At 31.5% G+C, this 27,295-nt stretch overlaps 1 protein-coding gene across 1 annotated transcript in view; it reads right to left on the reverse strand.

Moving 5' to 3' along the window:
• Positions 1-4,502: 4,502 nt before the first annotated feature.
• Positions 4,503-27,295, reverse strand: part of LOC124420586 — a 76,917-nt gene continuing 54,124 nt past the window's right edge. Inside the window, exon 2 of the mRNA XM_046954042.1 lies at positions 4,503-4,902. Within this exon, the coding sequence (XP_046809998.1) occupies positions 4,504-4,902 (399 nt within the window). The 3' untranslated portion in view covers position 4,503. The remainder of the gene's footprint in view (positions 4,903-27,295) is intronic.

Below are 27,295 nucleotides of genomic sequence, written 5' to 3' on the forward strand. Positions count from 1 at the left end.
TTAATAATGAAACTTGATAAAATTGGATTTTCAATGAACTTCCTAAAATGGATTCGCTCCTACCTTCTAAATAGGAGACAATGTGTTATCTTTAACAATTCCAAATCTAAGAACATTAATGTTATTTCCGGAGTCCCACAAGGAAGTCACCTTGGCCCTCTTCTATTCCTGCTATTTATCAACGATCTCCCTAATTCCTTAGAACATAGTAAAATCCTTATGTATGCAGATGATGTGAAAATTTTTTGCTCATTAAACGACAAAATCAACTCTACACATCTCCAATCCGACCTGATCAAATTTCATAATTGGTGCTTAGTCAATTTAATGGAATTAAATTTGAGAAAATGTCATCACATGTCCTTCGCAAGGTATTCTCCGTCCATAACTGACTACTACATTGGCGGCGTCAAATTAAAATCTGTTGAATCAGTCATAGATTTAGGGGTTAATTTTGATCGAAGAATCAATTTTAATTCTCATATTATTATGACTGTCAACAAGGCAACTGGTGTCCTAAGTTTCATAAAACGTTGGGCAAAGGAATTTAATGATCCTTATGTGACAAAACGTCTATTTACAACATTAGTTAGACCTATTCTTGAATACGCATCTGAAATCTGGGATCCTCAGTACAACGTATACATTAAAAACTTGAATGCGTGCAAAAACAATTTCTCTTTTTTTTCCTCCGAAATCTAAGGTGGAATCCTGACACAAAAGTATTCGAATTTTTCCTGTATTTCACATTTCATCATATTATAGGAAACATAAAGTTAGAATCAAATGTTTTTTTTGCTCAAAATTGTTTAAGGGGTTACTATCAATCGAAGGGACATATTTTTGGCCCATTTAAAGGTAATATTATTAAAATGGCGGATTTTGACCACATTTTCATTTATTTTTCCCTTTTTTCCAGAGATAAATCCAAAATTTTAAATTGAGATTTATTAGACTCCTTGAGGTATCTAAAAGTAATATATTTTGTTGTAAGGATCTGTACTTAAACGTTCCATGATGTATTTTTGGGATCGTTCTTCTGTTTCCAATTAAATTATCTGGATCTTTTCGTTCCATTAGGATCGATATTTTCCGGCAAAGTTGGCTAGTATATATTCATGTAGATATTAGCACATATATATTTTCAATTTCCCCGACATTGTAGCGGAATACAACTCCAAAACATGCCTTAACAAAACGTCATCCTCTACAGTAGATTTAAGTTTTTACTACTTAAAACTTTCACGCTTATGTTGCCCATTACAGTAACACAGTAAGTCAAAGATTTTTGGTTTATTTTTATCATCATGAATATTATTTAACCAGTTATCAATATTTTGGAGTTAGACCATAATGATATAGAAACATTCAGCATGTAATCCATTGGTTATAAAAGGAACGATTCTTCTATATTGCATGGCGTTTCTTCGAGGCATGCTTTGGAGTTGTATACTTCTACAATATACTGAAAACTTAAAATGTATAAAAGCTGATATCTAAAAGAATACTTACCAGACAACTTTCCCCGAAAATGTTTTACCCTAGTATTATAAAAATGGACTAAGGTTCTAATAAGTTAAATTAGCTACAGAAGAATGATTCCATTAATATATCATGGAACTTTTAAATACAGATTCTTGTAACAAAAAATATTATTTTTAGATATGCCAAGGGGTCCATTAAGTCCCAATATCAAATTTTGGTTTTATCTCTGGAAAAAAGTAGAAAAAATTACAAATATTGCCAAAAATCGCCATTTTAAAGATATTACATAAAAAGATAGTACTATCTTCCAAAATTGTGGCCCAAATGGGCCAAAAATATATCCCTTCGGTTGATAGTAACCCCTTAAAAAGTGTGATATGAAACCTAAGGACTGTCTAGATAATATAACAAATTTATTTTTTTTTCACGCAAAAAAATTTATTAAATTTGGTTTCTTTTCATAGTATACCTAAATTCGAATACTTATGAGAGATACTGTATGTATTCGCGTTCATAATTTTAATGGGAAACTTATTTAGTTATGTCATATTTATATATAAATTGATTATGCCTTATAAATTTTTATTTATTCCATTTACAAAATTATAAAACTCGCGATTAACTCGTTTTGACTCGAATCGCGAGCGAGTTCTATTTTACGCTCTTTAAATTTTCAACTCTTACCGCGAGTTTAAAAATTAAACTCGCGAGTCGAATAGATTTATTAGCCGGAAAATAAATTATTTAAATCACTCGAATTAAACTCGTTCGCGAGCGAATTGAATTCGATCGCTATCTGTACCCTGGTTTATAACTTGTTTTTAGTATATTTGTGGCCACTGAAGTTTAATAGATTATTACAACAAAAACAGTAAATGCAGTTTGTTTGATGTAATATTAATTCAGAGCACTTTCCAGTACTCAATAATGCAAAAATATATAAACCAGAGTTAACAGTTTTTAATACAGCCTTAAAAACTAAGTCTTCCCAAATTGGCACAGCGACCGTAAATGGGTTAATGAGCGTTGCATTCATTTTCTGAAGGAGACGTTATATGGGGGGTAGACTCAATCCTGGACCGATCTTCATAAAAATTTTTAAATAGTTTTTAACTCATATGAAACTTACTTATGTCGAATTTCATCTTTATACTATTATTTTTAAGCCAGTAATAAGCGTTAAAGTCATTTTCTGAAGGGGACCTTATATGGGATTAGACTCAATTATGGACCGATCCTCATAAAAATTTGCATAGTGATTTTGAATCATAAGAAACTTACTTATGCCGAATTTCATAGCTATATTCGTATTTTTAATCAAGTTATGACTGTTAAAGCTGCTTTTCGAGGGGGCACTTGTATGGGGGCTTTCCGAAAACGTGAACCGATATTGCTCATTTTTAATACCAAACAAACCATACCTATAAGAAATATTTATGTGAAATTTCAACCTTTCATGTTAATGGGTTCAGTATTATAGAAAATTCTAAAAGTACCTATTTGTAAAACGAAAAAGTACCCTTTTTGTATGTTCTCGTCTATTTTTCATGTTTCAGGATCAATATTATAGTAAATTCAACAAGTTCAATTCAACGAATCTTATGTACCCACCATCAAACCTCGTTTGACACGAATGAAATATACTTATGTCGAATTCCATCATATACTCGTATTTTAAGGCCAGTTATAACCGTTAAAGTAATTTTCTGAAGGGGACCTTATATAGGAGTTTAGGATCAATTATGAGTCGATCCTCATTTGGTAGACAGAATTTGGTTCGTATTAAATTTATTTGTGTCGTATTCTTAAGCCATTAATGAGCGTTGCAGTAATTTTCTGAAGGGGACCTTATATGGGGGGTAGTGTCAATCATGGACCTATCCGCATAAAATTTTTAGATAGATTTTGATTCGTATGAAACTTACTTATGTAGAATTTCATCTATATACTAATATTTTTAAGCCAGTAATGTGCCTTGAAGTCCTTTTGGGAGGTAGGGTCAATTATGGACAGATCCTCATAAAATGTTGCATAGTGATTTTGGATCATAAGAATCTTACTTATGTCGAATTTCATCGCTATATTCGTATTTTTAAACAAGTTATGACTGTTAAAGCTGCTTTTCCAGGGGCCACTTGTATGGGGGTATCCGAAAACGTGAACAAACTTTACGAAAAAATTTCGTAACTTCTATTTTCGTAATGTAAAATTTTGTGTATAATACGAAATATTATTTAATAAAACACTTTTCTATTTTTGCGAAAGTAGGAAAACCTTTCGTAATATTTTTTCTTAAATTATAGCGAAGTTAAACATAGTGATATTAATTATATTAACATTAAATAAAACGACATTTTTCTAAAATTTAATAAAAAGTATAATATTATTCACGAATTATTTTCATAAAAATAATTAAAAATTCGTGTGGAAAATAATTTAGAACTAAAATTAGAAAAATTATTTTTGAATGATCAAAAATATTTGCATAAAATATTTTACCATATTTATTCAAAATTCACTTTTTTAAATTTATGCTAATTAATTTTTCTAAGATTATTTTGCCTTATACTAAAATATTTCGTACAATTTCGTATATATTACGAAAGAATTTTTGATAAAATTTTCAGAGATTGCCTCATTTTTGCTCATATCTCCGTTATTTATGGGCCGATTTTTCTGTTTTTTAAAAGCGATCTTCTTGAAAGCATGTCTAACAGAATTATTGAAGATTCAGATGTATGGAGTCTTCTAATGACTAATTTAACAAACATCCATTGCTAAATCGACTCGAAGGGTATAAAAATATCAATAATGTCGTCAATTGTACCATTTTTACCAACCCTACCTAGATATATAGTTAGGGGTTTTTATATAAAAAAATACATAGGCGATTTAACATGTTCTTTTTAATTATTTTATTTATTATTTATTATGTATATAAATGTCTCTTTACTACGAATAAATTGATTAAATAATATTGAAAATTAAAGTGTTAACAGAGCTTAAATAATAATAATTTTACCACGCTCTTCCCTGCAAGGGCAAGTAACCAGTACACTGCTGTTGGTGTCCATTCGACATAAAATTATTTTGATTTCTGTAAGCCATTGCTAAGCTATTAGATACAATTGTGTTATTACATGGCTGTTGCAACATCTGCGTATTAGTACCAGTTACAGTTCCATTATACGACGCATGTATTGATGAAGATGTATCTGGTGAGTGGGAGCCTGCAGATTCGTTTATAAGATTTATAGTGCTTGATAAGGAGTTGTTTCCATTTACGACATTTGATCCCACATTATTTATACTGCTGACTTGTTGCTGTGAGTGTGATTGAATTGTGTTGCCTCCTGAGCAAGGTTTTCCATCTTTTACCAAAACGGGAACTGCAACACGTCGGGGTGAGCTCGCGGACTAAAAAGAAACCATTAATTAATAAAATATTTTAGATATTAGATATTTAGTTTAAGCTGAGGTAATACTGGTCAGTAATGTCAGAAATTTTCCCTACACCCTCACATAACATAACAAATAAGACAAAAACACTAAAATGACATTGTAAGAATTTGCTTCTACGCTCGCTTACAAATAGTGAGTTAAAGAAGTACTCCCAAATTCTCTTACAAAAAGTTGTTGATTATTTTTTTTAATATTAACAAGTGATAATCTTATATTCGTCTATGCCGAATTTCATATACCCATCATCAAACTATGAGTCGTAAAACCCTACAAACATTTGGAATATATCGTCCATAGAAGATATCAAAGCAATATTAAATTTTTATAATTTGGAAAAAAATCACCCAAGCAATATTTTTTTGATATCGCAATGTTAATATTTAAAAGTAAAATCGGCAATAAACAATAAAAATATTTAAATTAATATTTTTTTGATTTTGTAAAGTATTTTTTTGTTGCCAAATTGTTGTATTTATTTCTGTAAGAGGATTTTCAATAAATAAATCTTACTACAATAAGTTAATACGCGATAAATCAAAATGTGAGTACATCAGTAAAATTCTACATAAACATGAATGATTTGATGGTGGGTATATAAGATTCGGCATGGCCGAATATAACACTCTTACTTGTTTTTTTTTTTTTGGGTCTATGACCAATATTTCGATGTGTTACAAACGGAAACAAAATCAATATACCACCATCTTTTTTGATGGTGGGTAAAAAAAATATGTGCTTTTAAGGGATTGTTGGAAGTAGGTCTATGAGAGCTATGACCGATTGAGATCATCGTCGGTAGTATGATTTCTATTCATATTATATATATATATGTACGAATTTTTTTAATAATACGGACGGAGTTATTACCGATAAACAATTTTCCAGAAATATATACCTTCCTATAGAGGCTATGAGAAATTTTGAATCAATTATTATGGTTTAATTATGATTCCTGGCATAATTCAAATTTCATCGAGTTATCTGTTGTAGTTTCTGAGAAACTACTTAAGAATTACGAGAAAAACGTAATATTTTTCGAGGAAGTCAGAAATTTTTAATCATACCTTTTACGCTGTAAACCGATTGTGCTGATTTTTCGTGACCTAGTTTTAGGCAGATGAATATTTCTTAGTGTTACACACGGCTAACAAACTTATATGGTGGTGGAGGGTATAACAATAGAAAATTTTCTATAGGGTATCTGACAACTAATTCAGAGACCCAAATTTAAATTTTTCTTAAATAAAAATTCAGATAATGAAATTACCTAAAAATTTTCAATAAAAATTGTTTTTATGGATTACGATAACTCACCGAGTTTTGGGCTAAATTTCGAGCAATATTTCAATATTTTGTAATTCAACCATTTCTATAAAGTTTTTATTGATATTGATTGATAGAATCCGACCTAACTCAAAATTTAGTTCGGTACCGAACACCGAACTTCGATAAATTTGCAAGTTCGGCCGAACCCGAACTTTGTTCTGCTTTTCGGTGAACACTAACTTTTTTCTTCAATGAAAAATGTATTTATGATTAAAAAGTAATAAATTTATAACATTTAAAACCCAAATATGAACATCCGGAAGATTTTTTGATGGGGGTCTTTAATAAGCAATTGCGTCAATTATTAACTAATTCCGAATTCCAGAGTGATAAATTTCTAATAACAAACCATTTTTGTGAAATGCATATATCTTAATACTTTTATTTTTGTTTTTTTAACGATTTATTGACAATGAAGAGAAAAAACATGGTTGTAGTTAAAATTATGATTGTAGTCTAATGATATTATCGTTATTGTGACAATTTTAAAATATCATATTATGATAAATACCGTCAAAATATTTCATCATGATATTTTTATATTTATCATAATATTGTTATACATGATCATATTATGATCCAAGGTGATAAAAATTTCGTTTTAAATATGTACTGAAATCAAAATGAATTTTTATCGAATCAGTAAAGTTATAGTTTCCAAAAAAAAAATAAAAAATATATATAAGCATTACAACCGATCCGTGCCCTGGCATCGGAGGGGAGCTGTTAACGACTAGTCCTCTTTAACCACTAACTAGCCATTCAGGTTCTCGGCACTGCTTCCAACCACCTTAACCTTACAAGTGGGGGATGAGGGAATGGGTTCTTGGGATTGGATTGAAGAGGGATAAACTAGGTGGATTGGGAAATATGGGGATGGGGGTGGGGTTGACAGTTTTGGTACGCGGATTTGTGCATGGGGAACAGGAGAAGTCCTGTTATCATATATGACCGCCTGTTGTCAGACGTACCATAAATCATATCAGCACTCTGCCATCTCTTGAAAACTTAAAAAAAAACAATTTTTGAGATAATGTAAAACTTTAAAGTAATTTCTTACGATTTCTTTAAGTTTTGAAGCCAAGCCTCTTATTCAATTGTCAGAATCCACACAATCAATAAAGCGTCCAAAAAACGAACGTTAACATAAAGCAAGTAAGAGTGTTATATTATGCTATGCTGAATCAAACCGTATGGCGTAAATAATAAGATTCCTGAAGAGGTCTTTTTTTAAACAGTTATGGCTGTAAAATCTGTTTTTTGGTGGGTCATTCGTAGGGGGGCTATGTGATAACGTAGACTCATAATGCCCATTTTTACTACAAACAAACCTTAACTTTAGAGAATCGTTGTGTACCTTCTATCTCTTTTCGTTTGAACTCTATCGTGCTAACTAAATTCAATAAACGAACGAAATAGAAAATAAAAATTTTTTTTTGTTAAAAATGTAATATTTTTATACCCACCATCAAAAAAGATGGGGGGTATATTGATTTTGTCATTCCGTGTGTAACACATCGAAATATTGCTCTAAGACCCCATAAAGTATATATATTCTGGGACCTCGTAAGATTCTAAGACGATCTAGCCATGTCCGTCCGTCTGTCCGTCTGTCTGTTGTTGGCACGATAGCGTCCACAAAATAAGAGATATTGAGATGAAATTTTCCCAAAATATATTTTATTGATCAGAAATGTTTGGTATTGAAAATGGGCAAAATCGGTCAACGATTTCACATAGCCCCCATACAACTGTACCCCCCGGAATACTGTATAAATAGCTTCAAATATTCACAAATTCGTTGTTTATGATGCAAATACCACAAAATTTCGCACAGGTCAGTTTTTTGACGTCTGAAAAATACTTCTGAATTATGCCGGACATAGCACCATAATTGGCCCTACCCCCCATATAAGGTCCCCTTTAGAAAATCACTAAATAGCTGATTACTGGCTTAAAAATGGGAATATAGCGATGAAATTCGACACACATAAGAATTAATAAATGGTTAATAATTTGATTATAAAAACTTTGCTAAATAACTAGTTGCAAATAAACCTACAAATATGTTATGTGATAGCTAGTTATTTTGGGCCGAAAACAAAAAATAAAAAATCCTCTGCCGGGATTTGAACCCAGGCATTCAATTGTTTTCTATGTTTCTCACTTCAGCCGCTTACTCGATGCTCCATTAACATGTTGCTTTTTGCAATTTTGAGAACGGCTTTTTACAAAAATATATAAATGAATGTCATTTTGAAAAAAAATAAATAAATAAACAGTATCCAGCAGAGCTCGAACCACGAACCACATGTTTGTTAAATGAACGACCTAGACAATTGAGCCATAACAAACCCAAATTGTTTTGTTCTTTACCAGTAATAACTTATTCAGCTAAATGAAATTATGTAAATGATAATGAACACTCTTTACCAAGTAATATATGAAATAACTACTGGCTATTACCAAAATTGTCAGATTTTTTGCTGGGATGTTTAAAAACGCTGTGATTTGAGGTTCCGATATGGTTGCAAATAACTTTGACAGTTTTCATGCCAGGACAATCGTTTATGCATCATTTTAAAGCATTACAGTTGCACTTTGTTTTGGTGTATAATTTGTGGCATAATGAGTTTTTACAAAAATAGGATAGATCGGTATATTTATTAGTACAGGTTTAGAAATGTGGTAATTTAAGGCTCCGATATGGTTGCAAATATCTTTTATAGTTTTCATGTTATTGCAGTCGTTTATATATCTTTTTATTGCATTATAGTTGCCATTTGTTTTGGTATATAATTTTTTGCATAATATATTTTTAGAAAATGGCCAATTGGATAGATCGGTAGAATTATTTTCACAGCTTTAAAAACGCGGTAGTTTGAGGTTCCGATATGGCTGCAAATAACATTGACAGTTTTCACGCTATGACAGTCTTTTAGGCATCATTTTAAAGCATTATGATTGCACTTTAATATGGTATATCATTTGTAGCATAATGTGTATTTTTAGAAATTGGTCAATTTGATAGATCGGTAGATTTATTATTCTATGTTTAATAAGCGCAGTAATCTGAGGTTCCGATTATAATTGCACTTTATATTAGTATATCATTTGTGGCATAATGTGTTCGTCTAAAAAATAGTCAATTTGATGGATCGGTAGAATTGTTGTTCTATGTTTAAAAACGCTGTGATTTGAGGTTCCCATATGGTTGCAAATAACATTGACAGTTTTTATGCCAGGACAAACGTTTATGCATCATTTTAAAGCATTACAGTTGCACTTTGTTTTGGTGTATAATTTGTGGCTGAATGAGTTTTTACAAAAATAGGATAGATCGGTATATTTATTGGCACAGGTTTAGAAATGCAGTAATTTAAGACTCCGATATGGTTGCAAATTTTTTTAGAAAATGGCCAATTGGATAGATCGGTGGAATTATTTTAACAGCTTTAAAAACGCGGTAGTTTGAGGTTCCGATATGGCTGCAAATAACATTGACAGTTCTCACGCTATGACAGTCATTTATGAATCATATTAAAGCATTATGATTGCAATTTAATATGGTATATCATTTGTAGCATAATGTGTATTTTAAGAAATTGGTCAATTGGATAGATCGGTAGAATTATTGTTCTATGTTTAACTAGCTGACCCGACAGACGTTGTCCTGTCCATATTAAAAAATATGTTTGTGTTCGATTTGTGAATTTGTGAGAAGCTGTTTGAATTATGAAAAAATTGTAAAAAGAGACAAACAACGTACTTTTAAATGATAATTATACCCTTCACCTTCGTGAGAAGGGTATATATAAGTTTGTCATTCCGTTTGTTATTTCTATAATATAATTTTCCGACCCTATAAAGTATATATATTCTGGATCCTTATAGAAAGCGGAGTCGATTAAGCCATGTCCGTCTGTCTGTCTGTTGAAATCAGTTTTAAGAGGACCCCAGTTATCGGCGAGATCCGAATCTTCAATAATTCTATTAGACATGCTTTCGAGAAGATCGCTATTTAAAATCAGCAAAATCGGTCGGTAAATAATGGAGATATGAGCAAAAATCCGAGACAACCTCTGAAATTTTCATCAAAAAATTGTTATAAAAGCAACAACAACACTGTATATAGAAAAAGATGTACACGTGTGTGTAGATGTATTTGGTTTTATTCAGCTGTGTATTTTTTTGTATGTTTGGAATCCAAACAGCATCTGTTTATTCAGAATTTTAAATTGGTCTAGAAATTGCAATTTTACTTTCAATTTGAAATTTAATTTTGTGGACTTAAGTTACTCCCACCAAATTTCATAAAAATTGGAATTGTAAGGTAATGGTAAGTACCATAAGTGCTTTAAATAAGAAGTTCCTATAAAAATATTAACGGAAGGACAGACAAGATTTGTTCGCCCGATAAAGTGATTTTAAGCTGATCAGTGCACCAAAAGGTAGTAGTAATAATATTTAAAACAGGGACGATATGTATTATTATTTAAAAATATTACAATTAAATGAACTCATTGCATTCTTTAAAATTTAATTATCTAAACTTAATTTTTTTCGGTTCAGTCTGTCACATACATATTTGCATATGTATGTAAGAATTAAAATTAAATACTAACAAGTAAGAGTGTTATATTCGGCTATGCCGAATCTTTTATACCCACCATCAAATCACTGATATATAAATTAACTTTGATATTTTGAATATTTTATTATTATATATCGATATAAATAAGAACATCAGGGTAAAATTTGAAAGAGGTCCATTGATGGGGGTTTTACTATTGACAGTGCTAATTTTTATAACGAGTAGTGGTATTTATACATACATATATGGACCAATTCTCATAAAAGTCTGTTGGAAGATTTCAGTTCCTTATTAAGGAGCATTAAAGTCATAAAATATGGTAGTGAGAGTTTAAATCAAAATTGTTTTATGTGGAGTTGCATTGAGGTATTCGTATTTTTCGCGTCATTTTCTGGGCCGGAATTTATATGGGGGACTGATCCTCATAAAAATTGATAGAAAGATTTCGGTTCCTATAAAAGAGATAGAGATATTAGCTTACACGAAACTAGTTTATGTCGAATTTCATAAATCTACTAGTATTTTTAAGCCAGTACTGATCTTTAAAGTCATTTATTGAAGGGACCTTATATGGGGGTAGCGTCAATTATAGACCGATCTCCGTAAAATTTTGTAGAACGATCTTGGTTACTACAGGTCAGGTTTATATCGAATTTCATCGCTTTACTCGTTTTTTATTGCTTTACTCGTTTTTTTGATGGGGATATTATATGGGTGTAGGTCAATTAAGGCTCGATCCACATAAAATTAAGTGAAGAGTTTTTGACTGGCAAGAAACTTAATTGAATCGAATTTTATTACAATACTCGTATTTTTAAGCCAGTAATGGGCCTTAAAGTATTTTCTGATTAAGCGATTTTGGCTTGTGAAAAACTTACTTCTGTGAAATTTCATCGATATACTCGTATTTTTAAGGCAGTAATGAGCGATAAAGTATTTTTATGGAGGGTAGAGTCAATTATAGACCGATCCACATAAAATTTGGTGGAAAGGTTTTGGTTCCTAAGATACATACTTATGTCCAATTTCTTCGCTATATTAGTATTTTTACGCCCATAATTAACGTATGGTAAAGAGATTTTGGCTAGTATAAAACTTACTTCTGTTAAATTTCATCGCTTTAGTCGTATTTTTAATCAAGTAATGAGCGTTATAGTAATTTTATGGAGGGTCTTTATATGAGGGGTAGGGTCAATTATGGACCGATCCACATACAATTTCATTAAGATTTTTGGCTGGTAAGATACTTCCTTACATCAAATTTCATCGCTATATTCGGTTGTTTAAGCCAGTAATGAGCGTTAAAGTCATTTTTTGAAGGGGACCTTATATGGGGGGTAGGGTCAATTATGGACCGATCCACATAAAATTTCATAGAAATTTTTTGGCCAGTAAGAAACTTACATATGTCAAATTTCGTCGCTATACTTGTATTTTTAAGCGAGTAATGAGCGTTAAAGTCATATTCTGAAGGGACCTTATATGGGGGGGGTTGTGGGGTCAATTATGGACCGATCCACATAAAATTTCATAGAGAGGTTTTGCCTAGTAAGAGAGGTTTTGGCTAGTAAGAAACTTACTTATGTCAAATTTCATCGCTATACTTTTATTTTTAAGAGAGTAATGAGCGTTAAACTTATTTTCTGAAGGAGACCTTATATGGGGGGTAGGGTAAATTATGGACCGATATACATACAATTTGGTTGAGAGATATTGACTTGCATAAAACTTATGTGTGTCGAATTTCATCGCTATATTCCCATTTTTAATCCAATAATGAGCGTTAAAGTCATTTTCTGAAGGGGACCTTATATGGGGGGTAGGGTCAAATATGGACCGATCCACATAAAATTTCATAGAGAGGTTTTGGCTAGTAAAAAACTTACTTATGGCAAATTTCATCGCTATACTTGTATTTTTAAGAGAGTAATGAGCGTTAAACTCATTTTCTGAAGGGGACCTTATATGGGGGGTAGGGTCAATTATGGACCGATATACATAAAATTTGGTTGAGAGATATTGACTTGCATAAAACTTATGTGTGTCGAATTTCATCGCTATATTTCCATTCTTAAGCCAGTACACAGCTATTTAGTCATTTTCTAAATGGGACATTATATGGGGGGTAGGGCCAATTATGGTCCTATGTCCGCCATAATTCAGAAGTATTTTTCAGACGTCAAAAAACTGACCTTTGCGAAATTTTGTGGTATTTGCTTCATAAACAACGAATTTGTGAATATTTGAAGCTATTTATACAATATTCCGGGAGGTACAGTTGTATGGGGGCTATGTGAAGTCGTTGACCGATTTTGCTCATTTTCAATACCAAACATTTCTGATCAATAAACTATATTTTGGGAAAATTTTATCTCAATATCTCTTATTTTGTGGACGCTATCGTGCCAACAACAGACAGACGGACAGACGGACAGACGGACAGACGGACGGACATGGCTAGATCGTCTTAGAATCTTACGAGGTCCCAGAATATATATACTTTATGGGGTCTTAGAGCAATATTTCGATGTGTTACACACGGAATGACAAAATCAATATACCCCCCATCTTTTTTGATGGTGGGTATAAAAATTGCCATTTGTTTTGGTATATAATTAATTGCGTAATGTATTTTTAGAAAATGGCCAGTTGGATAGATCGGTAGAATTATTTTCCCAGGTTTAAAAAGGCGGTAATTTGAAGTTCCGATATGGTTGTGAATAACTTTGACAGTTTTCATGCTTTGACAGTCATTTATGCATCATTTTAAAGCATTACGATTGCACTTTAATTCCGATATGGTTGCAATTAACTTTGGCAGTTTTCGTGCTAGGACAGTCGTTAATGCACCATTTTAAAGCACTAAAATTGCCATTTGTTTCGGTATATAATTTATTGCATAATGTATTTTTAAAAAATGGCCAGTTGGATAGATCGGTAGAATTATTTTCCCAGGTTTAAAAAGGCGGTAATTTGAAGTTCCGATATGGTTGTGAATAACTTTGACAATTTTCATGCTATGACAGTCATTTATGCATCATTTTAAAGCATTATGATTGCACTTATATTGGTATATCATTTGTGGCATAATGTGTGTTTTTACAAATTGGTCAATTGGTAGAATTATTGTTCTATGTTTAATAAACGCAGTAATCTGAGGTTCCGATATGGTTGCAATTAACTTTGGCAGTTTTCGTGCTAGGACAGTCGTTTATGCACCATTTTAAAGCATTAAAATTGCCATTTGTTTTGGTATATAATTTACTGCATAATGTATTTTTAGAAAATGGCCGGTTGGATAGATCGGTAGAATTATTTTCCCAGGTTTAAAAAGGCGGTAATTTGAAGTTCCGATATGGTTGTGAATAACTTTGACAATTTTCATGCTATGACAGTCATTTATGCATCATTTTAAAGCATTATGATTGTACTTTAATTTGGTATATCACTTGTGGCATAATGTGTTCGTCTAAAAAATGGCCACTTTGAAGGATCGGTAGAACTGTTGTTCTATGTTTAAAAACGCTGTGATTTGAGGTTCCGATATGGTTGCAAATAACTTTGACAGTTATCATGCCAGGACAATCGTTTATGCATCATTTTAAAGCATTACAGTTGCACTTTGTTTTGGTGTACAATTTGTGGCATAATGAATTTTTACAAAAATTGGATAGATCGGTATATTTATTGGTACAGGTTTGGAAATGCGGTAATTTAAGGTTCCGATATGGTTGCAAATATCTTTTATAGCAGTGGTTTATATATCTTTTTATTGCATTATAGTTGCCATTTGTTTTGGTATATAATTTGTTGCATAATATATTTTTAGAAAATGGCTAATTGGATAGATCGGTAGAATTATTTTCACAGCTTTAAAAACGCGGTATTTTGAGATTCCGATATGGCTACAAATAACATTGACAGTTTTCACGCTATGACAGTCATTAAGGCATCATTTTAAAGCATTATGATTGCACTTTAATATGGTATATCAAATTGGTCAATTTGATAGATCGGTAGAATTATTGTTCTATGTTTAATAAACGCAGTAATCTGAGGTTCCGATATGGTTGCAATTAACTTTGGCAGTTTTCGTGCTAGGACAGTCGATTATGCACCATTTTAAAGCATTCAAATTGCCATTTGTTTTGGTATATAATTTATTTCATAATGTATTTTTAGAAAATGGCCAGTTGGATAGATCGGTAGAATTATTTTCACAGCTTTAAAAACGCGGTATTTTGAAGTTCCAAAACGGCTACAAATAACATTGACAGTTTTTACGCTATGACAGTCATTAAGGCATCATTTAAAAGCATTATGATTGCACTTTAATATGGTATATCATTTGTGGCATTATGTGTGTTTTTACAAATTGGTCAATTTGATAGATCGGTAGAATTATTGTTCTATGCTTAATAAACGCAGCAATCTGAGGTTCCAATATGGTTGCAATTAACTTTGGCAGTTTTCGTGCTAGGACAGTCGTTTATGCTCCATTTTAAAGCATTAAAATTGCCATTTGTTTTGGTATATAATTTATTGCATAATGTATTTTTAGAAAATGACCAGTTGGATAGATCGGTAGAATTATTTTCCCAGGTTTAAAAGGCGGTAATTTGAAGTTCCGATATGGTTGTGAATAACTTTGACAATTTTCATGCTATGACAGTCATTTATGCATCATTTTAAAGCATTATGATTGCACTTATATTGGTATATCATTTGTGGCATAATGTGTGTTTTTACAAATTGGTCAATTTGATAGATCGGTAGAATTATTGTTCTATGTTTAATAAACGCAGTAATCTGAGGTTTCGATATGGTTGCAATTAACTTTGGCAGTTTTCGTGCTAGGACAGTCGTTTATGCACCATTTTAAAGCATTAAAATTGCCATTTGTTTTGGTATATAATTTACTGCATAATGTATTTTTAGAAAATGGCCGGTTGGATAGATCGGTAGAATTATTTTCCCAGGTTTAAAAGGCGGTAATTTGAAGTTCCGATATGGTTGTGAATAACTTTGACAATTTTCATGCTATGACAGTCATTTATGCATCATTTTAAAGCATTATGATTGTACTCTAATTTGGTATATCATTTGTGGCATAATGTGTTCGTCTAAAAAATGGCCAATTTAAAGGATCGGTAGAATTGTTGTTCTATGTTTAAAAACGCTGTGATTTGAGGTTCCGATATGGTTGCAAATAACTTTGACAGTTATCATGCCAGGACAATCGTTTGTGCATCATTTTAAAGCATTACAGTTGCTCTTTGTTTTGGTGTACAACTTGTGGCATAATGAATTTTTACAAAAATTGGATAGATCGGTATATTTATTGGTACAGGTTTGGAAATGCGGTAATTTAAGGTTCCGATATGGTTGCAAATATCTTTTATAGCAGTGGTTTATATATCTTTTCCCCCATTAATGGACCTCTTTCAAATATTACCCTGATGTTCTCATTAATATCGATATATAATAATAAAATATTCAAAATATCAAAGTTCATTTATATAACAGTGATTTTATGGTGGGTATAAAAGATTCGGCATAGCCGAATATAACACTCTTACTTGTTTATCTTGCATTCAAATACATGAATTCAACAAACAATAAAAAAGAACAAACTTTAACAATTTTTTATAAACAATATTTTTTTGCGATTGTCCTTGCGAAGCACTCACTATTTCCATCTGCATAAATATCCTTAGGGTTAAGTAAACGAAAGAAGCATAACAGTTTTTACCTTGTAAAAAACACAACCCTTCAAAAAAAGTGTATGTATATAAATAAATAAAAACCTACAATTACTCATAAAAACTTACATTAAAAAGTAGTGAACATTTTAACTCATTTTAATATGTTCCTATCACGCTCATTAATAGATCACTAATTATACCCTACACCATTTAGTGGGCAGGGTATATAAAGCTTGAGCTGAGGTTTGTAACGCACAATAGTATTGGTGCTATACCCAACTTAAAGTATACCAATCGACTCAGAATCATTTTCTGAGTCAGTCCGTCCATGTAAACCTTGGAGATAAAGCAATGAAATTTGGCACAAGAGCTTTTATGGTACCGTAGACGAAAATGGTTAACATCGGTGCATTATTTCACCTAGCTCCCACAGTCACAGTTTTATTCAACAATAAATGGCTTAAGTATATCTGAGCAAGGTAAAATTCAACTTAAATGTTTTCTTATGAAACTTTATCACATTAAACTTTTTAATATGTGTTACTTGTTTTATATGTACTTATAAATAAGAAGTTAACAAGTTGTTTCATTTTAAAAACAAAAAATTATTTACTATTGAATATTGTACGTTAGACCGACTCACAAAAAATGGTGCATGAGTTACCCTCCTCAAAATATTCGCTGTAATGTAATATAATGTTACCCAAAATATTTTCGGTTAAGGTTGTCCATTCGTGAGCTGGACAGTTTTCAAGAAAATATCGTATGGGGACACGATTTTTTATGTTAAATTCAATATTTTACCCAGCTTCAAATAATCTTTGTTATATTTTCTAATGGTTCCCAAAATATTTCTAGTCTATCGATGGCCGTTCGTGAGCTAGACCTCTTACAAAAAAGTCCTTTTCAGTCATTATACCCTTCACCTTCGTGAGAAGGGTATATATAGTTTGTCATTCCGTTTGTAATTTCTATAATATAATTTTCCGACCCTATAAAGTATATATATTCTGGATCCTTATAGATAGCTGAGTCGATTAAGCCATGTCCGTCTGTCTGTCTGTCTGTTGAAATCAGTTTTTAGAGGTCCCCAGATATCGGCGAGATCCGAATCTTCAATAATTCAGTTAGACATGCTTTCGAGAAGATCGCCACATTTTTTCATGCATTGTTAAAAAAGCAACAACAACACTGTGAATTGGATAAAGATGTACATGTGCGTGTGTAGATGTATTTGTTTTTATTCAGCTGTGTATTTTTTATGTTTGGATGCTGTTGGCGTCATTGAGTTGTGTATTTTCTTTTTGCTTTGTTTTTGTAAATTATGCTCGTTTTATTATGTAGGTTGGTTTTATTGCGCTGTTTACTTTGTTTTTTTTTTGTGTTTTTCGTTATGTGTGTTGTTTTAGATGCCTTGTGAATTTTGTTTTTTATTTCGTTTAGCCTTGTTGTTGTTCATTTGTTTATTTTTCTTTTGGTTTAGTAATAATGTAGTCGGGAAAAATTTAAAAATTATAAAACTAATATGTTTAAAATACACTATGGTGAAGGGTATATAAGATTCGGCACAGCCGAATATAGCACTCTTACTTGTTTTTTTAATTTTACAGTATTTCTTTAACAAAATATACAATATGTGGTATCGTTTGAAAGGTTTTTTGAAGTCAAGACTAGTGGTGTGCAAAATTTGAAAATTGTGCATACATTTAATTTTTATTGGTGAAAAACCTAAAAATTTTAAATATTTTGGAATATGACAATTATAAGCAGACGGTATTTTATAAATAATACATCATTAGACGGTGCTTTAAAGGCCCTTTCAAACTATACCCCATATTGGATCTTTTGTTTCAAAACAAATTGGATATAATAATTCCAAAATACCTTTTCCTAATTTTGTCCAGCTCACGAACGGTTATCGCTAGACTTAAAATATTTTGGGAATCATCAAAAAACAAAGAAAGGTAAATTTTGAGAGGTATAACAAAAACAGGTTTTTACTTTTCATACAGAGTGAGTCGGTAGAACAGCAATATTCAAAATAAAGTAATTATTAGAATATTTAAAAGTAGTGCTTGGTATGCACATTTTTCAGGTTCTTTAAAAAAGTTAAAATGTTTTCCTGAGATGGTAGGGAGTTTCATCACTGTACTCGTAATTTGAAGCTAGCATTAAGCTTTGAAGTAAGTTTTTTGAAGTAGATCTTATATGGGGGTAGGATTATGGTGTGATCCACGTAAATTTTTTTAGATCGATGTCGGTTAATATTAATCTTTTTTATGTCGAGTTTCATCGTTGTATAATTTTATTATTGAACGTTAGTCATTTTCAGAAAGTTACCTTGTATGAAGGGTAGGATCAGGTCTATAACAGATAAAATTGTGAAGATACATTTTGGCTAGTACAAAACTTGTTTAAGTTGAATTTCGTTGTTCTACTGCTAGTTTTAAGCCAGTCATGAGCGTTAAAGTCATTTTAAAAAGGCATTATGTGGGGGTGGGATAGGGTTGCCAGCCTGACTGGACTTGGCTGGATTGTCCAGCTTTTTTGGTGCTTGTCCAGTTTCAAGCTAAAATTTAATTTGTCCAGCCAAATAGAAATTTTTTAGTATACTACAATAACTTGGCAATAATTTTTATGTTGTACTTATGTTATACAACTAAATGTTTTTTTTTTTGTTTTGTTTTTATACCCACCATCAAAAAAGATGGGGGGTATATTGATTTTGTCATTCCGTGTGTAACACATCGAAATATTGCTCTAAGACCCCATAAAGTATATATATTCTGGCACCTCGTAAGATTCTAAGACGATCTAGCCATGTCCGTCCGTCTGTCCGTCTGTCTGTTGTTGGCACGATAGCGTCCACAAAATAAGAGATATTGAGATGAAATTTTCCCAAAATATATTTTATTAATCAGAAATATTTGGTATTGAAAATGGGCAAAATTGGTCAACGATTTCATATAGCCCCCATACAACTGTACCCCCCGGAATATTGTATAAATAGCTTCAAATATTCACAAATTCGTTGTTTATGAAGCAAATAGCACAAAATTTCGCATAGGTCAGTTTTTTGATGTCTGAAAAATAATTTTGGATTATGGCGGACATAGGACCATAATTGGCCCTACCCCCCATATAAGGTCCCCTTTAGAAAATGACTAAATAGCTGATAACTGGCTTAAAAATAAGAATATAGCGATGAAGTTCGATACACATAAGTTTCATGTAAGCCAATATCTCTCAACCAAATTTTATATATATCGGTCCATAATTGACCCTACCCCCCATATAACGTCCCCTTCAGAAGATTACTTTAACGCTCATTACTCGCTTAAAAATACAAGTATAGCTATGAAATTTGACATAAGTAAGTTTCTTACGATTGATGAAATTTTAAACAAATAAGGAACTGAAATTTTCCTAGAGACTTTAATGAGAATTGGTCCATATATTTATGTATAAATACCCCTACTCGCTATAAAAATTAGCACTGTCAATAGTAAAACCCCCATTAATGGACCTCTTTCAAATGATACCCTCGTTAATATCGATATATAATAATAAAATATTCAAAATATCAAAGTTCATTTATATAACAGTGATTTGATGGTGGGTATAAAAGATTCGGCATAGCCGAATATAACACTCTTACTTGTTTATTATACGTTTGTGCTGATGTTTGTAACATACAAAAATATTGGTCCAATACCCACCTTAAAGTATACCGATCGATTCAGAATCATTTTTTGAGTCGATTAAGACGTGTCCGTCCGTCCGGCTGGCTGTCCATGTAAACCTTGTGCGCAAGGTACAGGCCACAATTTCAAGATAATTTGACGAAATTTGGACCAAGCATGTTTTTTAGCACAAGGGCGAAGCCTATTGAAAATGGTTGAAATCGGTCCATTATTTCACCTATCCCCCATACAACCGTACCTCCCGATTTTAACTTTTTATGCTATAAGTACGTCAAATATTCTGCTATCTCTCTAAAAATTGGCACAAATAAGTTTTATATAAGTATAAATGATTTTGCAGATTTTCGTAAGGATCGGCCTTTATTTGACCCTAGCCCCCATACAAACCCCCCTTCAAAAAATGACTTAAACGTCTAAAATTGACTTGTAACCATTTGTATCGCAATGAAACTCAACAAAACTAACTGTTATTTAGAAATATATCCTTTTCCCAAATTTACCGAGGATCGGCCCATATTTGACCTATATAAAGCCTCATTTAGAAATTTTAGTTTTTTATCAATAAATGGCTTAAATATTTAGGAATTATGGTAATATTCAACATAAAAGTTTCTTTACAAAAAATAAACGTTTTATAAAAAGTAAAAATTTTAAAAATATACTCATGGTGTAGGGTATTATATGGTCGGCCATGCCCGACTATACTTTCCTACTTGTTTTTGTTTTTCTGTGTTTTTCGTATTGTATGTTTAGATGTCTGTTGGATTAGATGCTTTGAGTATTTTGTTTTTTATTTCGTTTAGCCTTTTTGTTGTTCATTTTGTTTAGCTTTTGCTGTGATAATAATGTAGTCGGGAAAAATTTAAAATTTATAAAACTAAGATGTTTAAAATACACTATGGTGAAGGGTATATAAGATTCGGTACAGCCGAATATAGCACTCTTACTATGGCGCAGTGTTATAAAGCCATAGGTAATAAAGCCATATGACCTTATTTCTCAATGAAATGAGAAATATAACCACATGGCTTTATTGCCTACACCCAAGTGCAATATCACCATAAACTAAAAGTAACCAAAGTGGAAATAACGCCATAACAGTGAAATAGTTAGGGTTACAAATTGCCAAAAGAATCAGTTGCCAATAATTCCTCAAAATTCAAAAATGAAATAAATCCCTAAAAATATTTTTGGGAAGTTATTTCATTATATTACTTTTATATCACGAAATAAAAAAAATATTTGTTTGATAGACGGCCTTCGGCCGGGCGCCAGGGTTTTCTCCTCTGAGATATATTGGACACCGGCTTCGCTAAAAATACACTTTCCGTGTAACAAGAGCGTTCGACCTTAGGCCGGCTATTTAGGAAATCTTTACTAAGCGAAGCCGGTGTTGGACATATCATAGAGAAGAAAGTCCTTGCGCCCGGCCGTAGGCAGGCTATTTAGGAAATCTTTACTAAGCGAAGCCGGTGTTGGACATATTATAGAGAAGAAAGTCCTTGCGCCCGGCCATAGGCCGGCTTTTAGAAAATCTTTACTAAGCGAAGCCGGTGTTCGACATATTATAGAGTTGTAAATCCTTGCGTCCGGCCGTAGGTCGGCTATTTAGGAAATCTTTACTAAGCGAAGCCGGTGTTGGACATACCATAGAGAAGAAGGTCCTAGCGCCCGGCCATAGGCCGGCTATTTAGGAAATCTTTACTAAGCGAAGCCGGTGTTGGACATATTATAGAGTTGTAAATCCTTGCGTCCGGCCGTAGACCGGCTATTTAGGAAATATTTATTAAGCGAAGCCGTTGTTGGACATACCATAGAGAAGAAAGGCCTTGCGCTCGGCCGTAGGCCGGCTATTTAGAAAATTTTTATTAAGCGATTAAGCTGAAATGTATTAAACTTTGGAGCCCCACTCGATGCGCGACCTAGTTTTTTTTAAATGTCACTGTATAAAGTATTCCGTATTCGTTATATAAAGTACACTGAACTACATTTTTTTTGTAAATAAATTTGAATTATGCAAAAAATTAAATGAGCAATAACACCATAATGGTTTTATTTCATTCCTTACATGGAAATAAAGTCATATGGCCTTATTTCTCAATGAAATGAGAAATATAACCATATGGCTTTATTACCTATGGCTTTATAACACGGCGCCGTTTAATATAAAATGTTTTTATGCATTTTTATTATGCATTCCTAAAGAGTTTTTGGAGTGTATGAGTTTTTTTGCAAGTTATTCTCTTGTTTTCAAATGATGTTGTTTCTGATACAAATTTTGTTTGCAATTTCTGAAATATTTTTTGTAATTTTTACGCTCTTGCTCTGAGATTTATTTTCGATTCCTGTGCATTTTCTGACAATGAATATTACAGCCAGATTATGTATTGCAAATATTTGGTTCTAGAGATCACGCAATGATTGTAGCCGGAGCCGTGTATTACGAGAAATTTATAGTATAGTATAATCTCTGATTATAATAAAACGACACATATAAATGTTGTTGGACTTAATGTGTATACACATTGGTTCAAAAACAACAAAGGTGAAGTATTGAAGAATTTTGAACGAAAATATCTTTCGGCTCAATGACGATTGCACTATCCTACAAGCTGAAATTTCATCGATAAAAAGTATATATAAAAGTTTATGTATACAGTAAGCAAGTTTTTTTCAATTTTAAAAAGTGTTAGTGTATGGGTAAAAAAATGAAACGTAGTATGCACAATAAATTTGATTTAACCCCTGGCTTTTGCATTTCTTGCTGAAGTTCACACCATCCCAAAAACTTATTGAGTACTCAACTTTCGAGGATTAATTTTAATTTAATCCCTTCACCTAAAGATTGGCCCTTAGTTTACAAAATGTTTCAATTTCTTAGAATATTTATCAAATTTCGTCTTCATAATATTTTCTTTAATTTGGTTGCAATTTCAGACTTATAGTTTAAAAAATACGTTTTTGTAAAATACTTAAGCTACGTTCACACCTATCAAATATTTGACTAAAATTATATGACCCTTAAAAATCTACATTTTGATTTCCTTTAAACATAATATATATTTGACGACATCAGTTCAGAACGTCTTTATAATATGTTTTGACAATATTTGCAACTACAAAAATCATGGTGAATCAGAAATAAATTTTTCAAAAATTAGTGGTTACGTCTTTTTTGTCAAATATTTGATAGGTCTTAACGTACCTTTACTATGCTCGTCAATAAAGGTAACAAAATATTGCTTAAATGGGAAAATTTTTCAATATAAAAACTGTTTTCCAAAAAGTCCTATGTGAAGTTTTTTTGAAAATACGTATTAAATATATTAGTAAACAAATCCGCGAAGAGGCATATTTTTCTAAACTATCGCTATATGTCCAAATAACAGCTAAATTAAAGTGTTAGGGATATAAATATTGATATTTGTTGCATATATGCAAATTGGCATAGCATAGTCGAATAGACCATTAAAAAATGTAAGAAACTACGCTCCATAAATCTCGGGAATCCAAATTTTAACTAACTTAATTAGATATGCCTTTAAGAATTTAGCTGTATAAAACTAGTAAAATAGGTCTATAAGAATCGGAGATATGGTCAAAACAAAAATTATTAACAAATTATATTTTATAGAATTTTTGATTAAGGGATGTCAAATAGTATATTTGCATAAAAATCAAAAAGTCCAGAGATATAGGCAGTGATGTGTCGCGATATGATAAAAGTATTTTGGTGTATCACTGTGAAATTATTTATACAAAACCAAAATTAACATTTTGTTAGTTTTTTTATGTCCAGCTTTTTTTGTTTTGTCCAGCTTTTTAAAACCCAATGTCCAGCTTTTTGTGAATCGGAATCTGGCAACCCTAGGGTGGGATCAATTATGGCGCAATCCTCGTAAAATTTGGTAGAGTGATTTTGGTTCGAATAGAACTTGTTAAATCTTATTAAATAGAACATTAAAAAGGAAATATGTAAATATTAAGAGCAGTATATAATTTTCTTTTAACAGTATGACCTAATAAATATCTAAACAAAATACACTATCTAATATAATTTAAAATATTTTGCGATTAATGCCATATCACCGAAAAATGACTATATTAATAAACAAATATATTGTATGTGAAATTCTTTATATTTGATCAATATTTTATGATAGTTATAAGTAACATTTTTAACACTATTAATATGGGGCATTTCACGTCAAGTGAACAAACTTTTGAAATCGATGTCTTCCGATCGCGATGAAATTTGCACCATAGTTAGTTCTATTGGATAGTAATTCAGACACAAGATCGCTCGTAAACTTTCTAAATTAGAGGCGGTCAAAATTTTACATTTTGGCCATGCAGGTGTTTTTTTCTCATCCATGTAACTTATTACCTATTGTTCTTAGCAAAATGTGTCCCAAATAGTTTAGATAGCTATTTATGCAATCTTTCGAGAAAAATTAAAAAAATTTAATAAAATATTTTTGATTTTTTTAAATCAAAAACATTTTTGACTTTTTTCAAAATGGGCCCTTTTTTATTTTTTTAAGAAAGCTTAAGTCTTTTCCTAAGCGACCTATATGGTCGCTTAATGGGATGCGAGTGGGATATCTATCAAAAATAATATTTTGTAACTCAAGATTTAAAATTTTTTAATTTTTTGGCAAAATCAAAAACTTTGTTGACTTTTTTTTAAAAAATGGACCCATTTTTATTTTTTTGCTCAGAAAAAAGCTTATGTGTTTTCCTTTAACACCCTTTTTGTCGCTTAGTGGGATGCGAGTGGGATATCTATAAAAAAAATGTTTTGTAACTCAAGGCCAAAGAATAAATAAGAAGTGAAACGCTGTCAAAAAGTACCTAAGTCTACTGTCAGTCGGTACCTAACTCTAAGAATGTATTAGTAGAATTCTCAAGCCAACATAGTTGCAAGAAATCGGATTTAAAAATTTAAAAAAATTATTTCATTTGAATTTATATTTTAAAAGATTTCTTTAAATATTTTGCAACATAATTTATCTATAAACATTATATATGAACGTATCTGCTTTTTAATCTGCAATATTGAAATAATAATTAAGTTAGTTGAAATATTTTTTTCTTGTACCATACGAAAATTTACAACATTGTTTTTTTTCGTTTTAATTTCAACAACAAAAATTAAATGTCAAAAAAATAAAAAATATTTTTTTTCGTTTGTAAAAAATTAAATCTTTTCGGGCTTTTAAATATATTTAAAGTGTGCAAAAAAATAATAAAATATAACGTTAAGTGATAAAAAATATTTTCAAGTTCTATAAGCCACGAATTTTCGCGACAAAGTTTTGAAGTTTGGAGAGAGAGTAAGTTTCTTATATATGTGTTGGAGTTACACAGAACTCGTCTGTGAGAAGAGCGTTACGTTGTTGTTGTAAAAAAATGACAGCGTTTCAGTTCTTAGTGTTCAGTGCTCAAGACACTGAACACTAAGAAGTGAAACGCTGTCATTTTTTTTACAACAACAACGTTACTGATTTCGCTGCTGGCTTCTTTTTTGGCTTTGGAAAGAAATCGCATTGAGTAGATGCAGAAAATTTTTTTAAATTGAGTCTTCTATTGACAAGCGGTATGAAAGCATGGTATTGAGCAGTGCCATCGATGTTACCGCAGCATCGAATCTGCTCTTTAGTGTTTTCAATGTTTCCTCACGATCCTCTTTGCTACTAAAAACTATTTTAGTTTCTTTACAATAATTCTTTGCCCAATGGAATAAAGCAGTCTCATCTAAGATGCAATCTTGATGAGAGCACTGGAGGCTATACTTTTGTTTCTGGGGCACCTGATATTTTAACAATGAAAATCACGTGCCCTGAAAACTACCTCTAGGATTGACTAATCAAAAAGTTTTTGATTATTCAAAAAAAAAAAAAAAAGTAAAAAATTGTATGTTTTGAGTTACAAAACATTTTTTTATAGGAATACATCGATTTCAAAACTTTGTTCACTTGACGTAAAAAGCCCCATATATTTAAATTAAATTGTCGTTTTTATACCCTTCACCTTCGTGAAAAGGGTATATATAAGTTTGTCATTCCGTTTGTAATTTCTATAATATAATTTTCCGACCCTATAAAGTATATATATTCTTGATCCTTATAGATAGCGGAGTCCACAGCGCTTAATATATTTACCTACGGCCAGAAGGCAATTTGTGCGATATCAGGTGATAGAATTAAATCTAAGACCGTATTGGATTGTAAGAAAGATTTAACTGAATACAATCCCAGAGGTAAGGTTCACATCATATGGGTCCAGGCCACTCGGGAGTAGTCGGCAACGAAAGGGCGAATGTAATAGCTTTTAAGGGAAGGGAGCTCGATGTAGTTAACCTGACAAACGCAAACCATTCGACGCAACAAAAGCTGAATTAAAAATATGGATGAGAGAATCCCATAAGGCCTCTTGGAATAATGAAACGGTGGGTAGAACCACAAAGATTCTACGGGATGACTTTTGGTACTTTTTCGTTCTTCAAAAGGTACAAAAGGCTTTAAACACATCATGGTGAAGGGTATATAAGATTCGGCACAGCCGAATATAGAACTCTTACTTGTTCGTTCATAAAAACGTCATTTTTGAAATTGTTATAATATTGAACCTAGAAACATGAAATTAAATATGTAAAGCACTGATTAATTGAGAACCCATAAAATGGGACTTTTTTCGTTCTTAAAAATGTACTTTTAGAAATTTCTATAATATTGAATCTAGAAGCATAAAATTAAGTATGTAGGGTCCGGATTGCATATTTCAGTAAACAGAAAAAAAAATTTCAGTAAAGGGTAAAAAATACTGGTAATGCAAATCTTACTGAATACTGAATTTTTTTTCAGTAATCAGTAAAATTTTCAACCAAAATGCATTATTAGTAAAAAAATATTATATTTAACTTAAATTCTCATACAACTATTATCATATTGATCTCTTTTACTATATTTCTATTAACAATCTAATATAAAATATAATAAATGATTCTAATAGGTTTT

The sequence above is a fragment of the Lucilia cuprina genome, chromosome 6 (genome assembly GCF_022045245.1).
Source record: "Lucilia cuprina isolate Lc7/37 chromosome 6, ASM2204524v1, whole genome shotgun sequence".
NCBI lineage: Eukaryota > Metazoa > Arthropoda > Insecta > Diptera > Calliphoridae > Lucilia > Lucilia cuprina.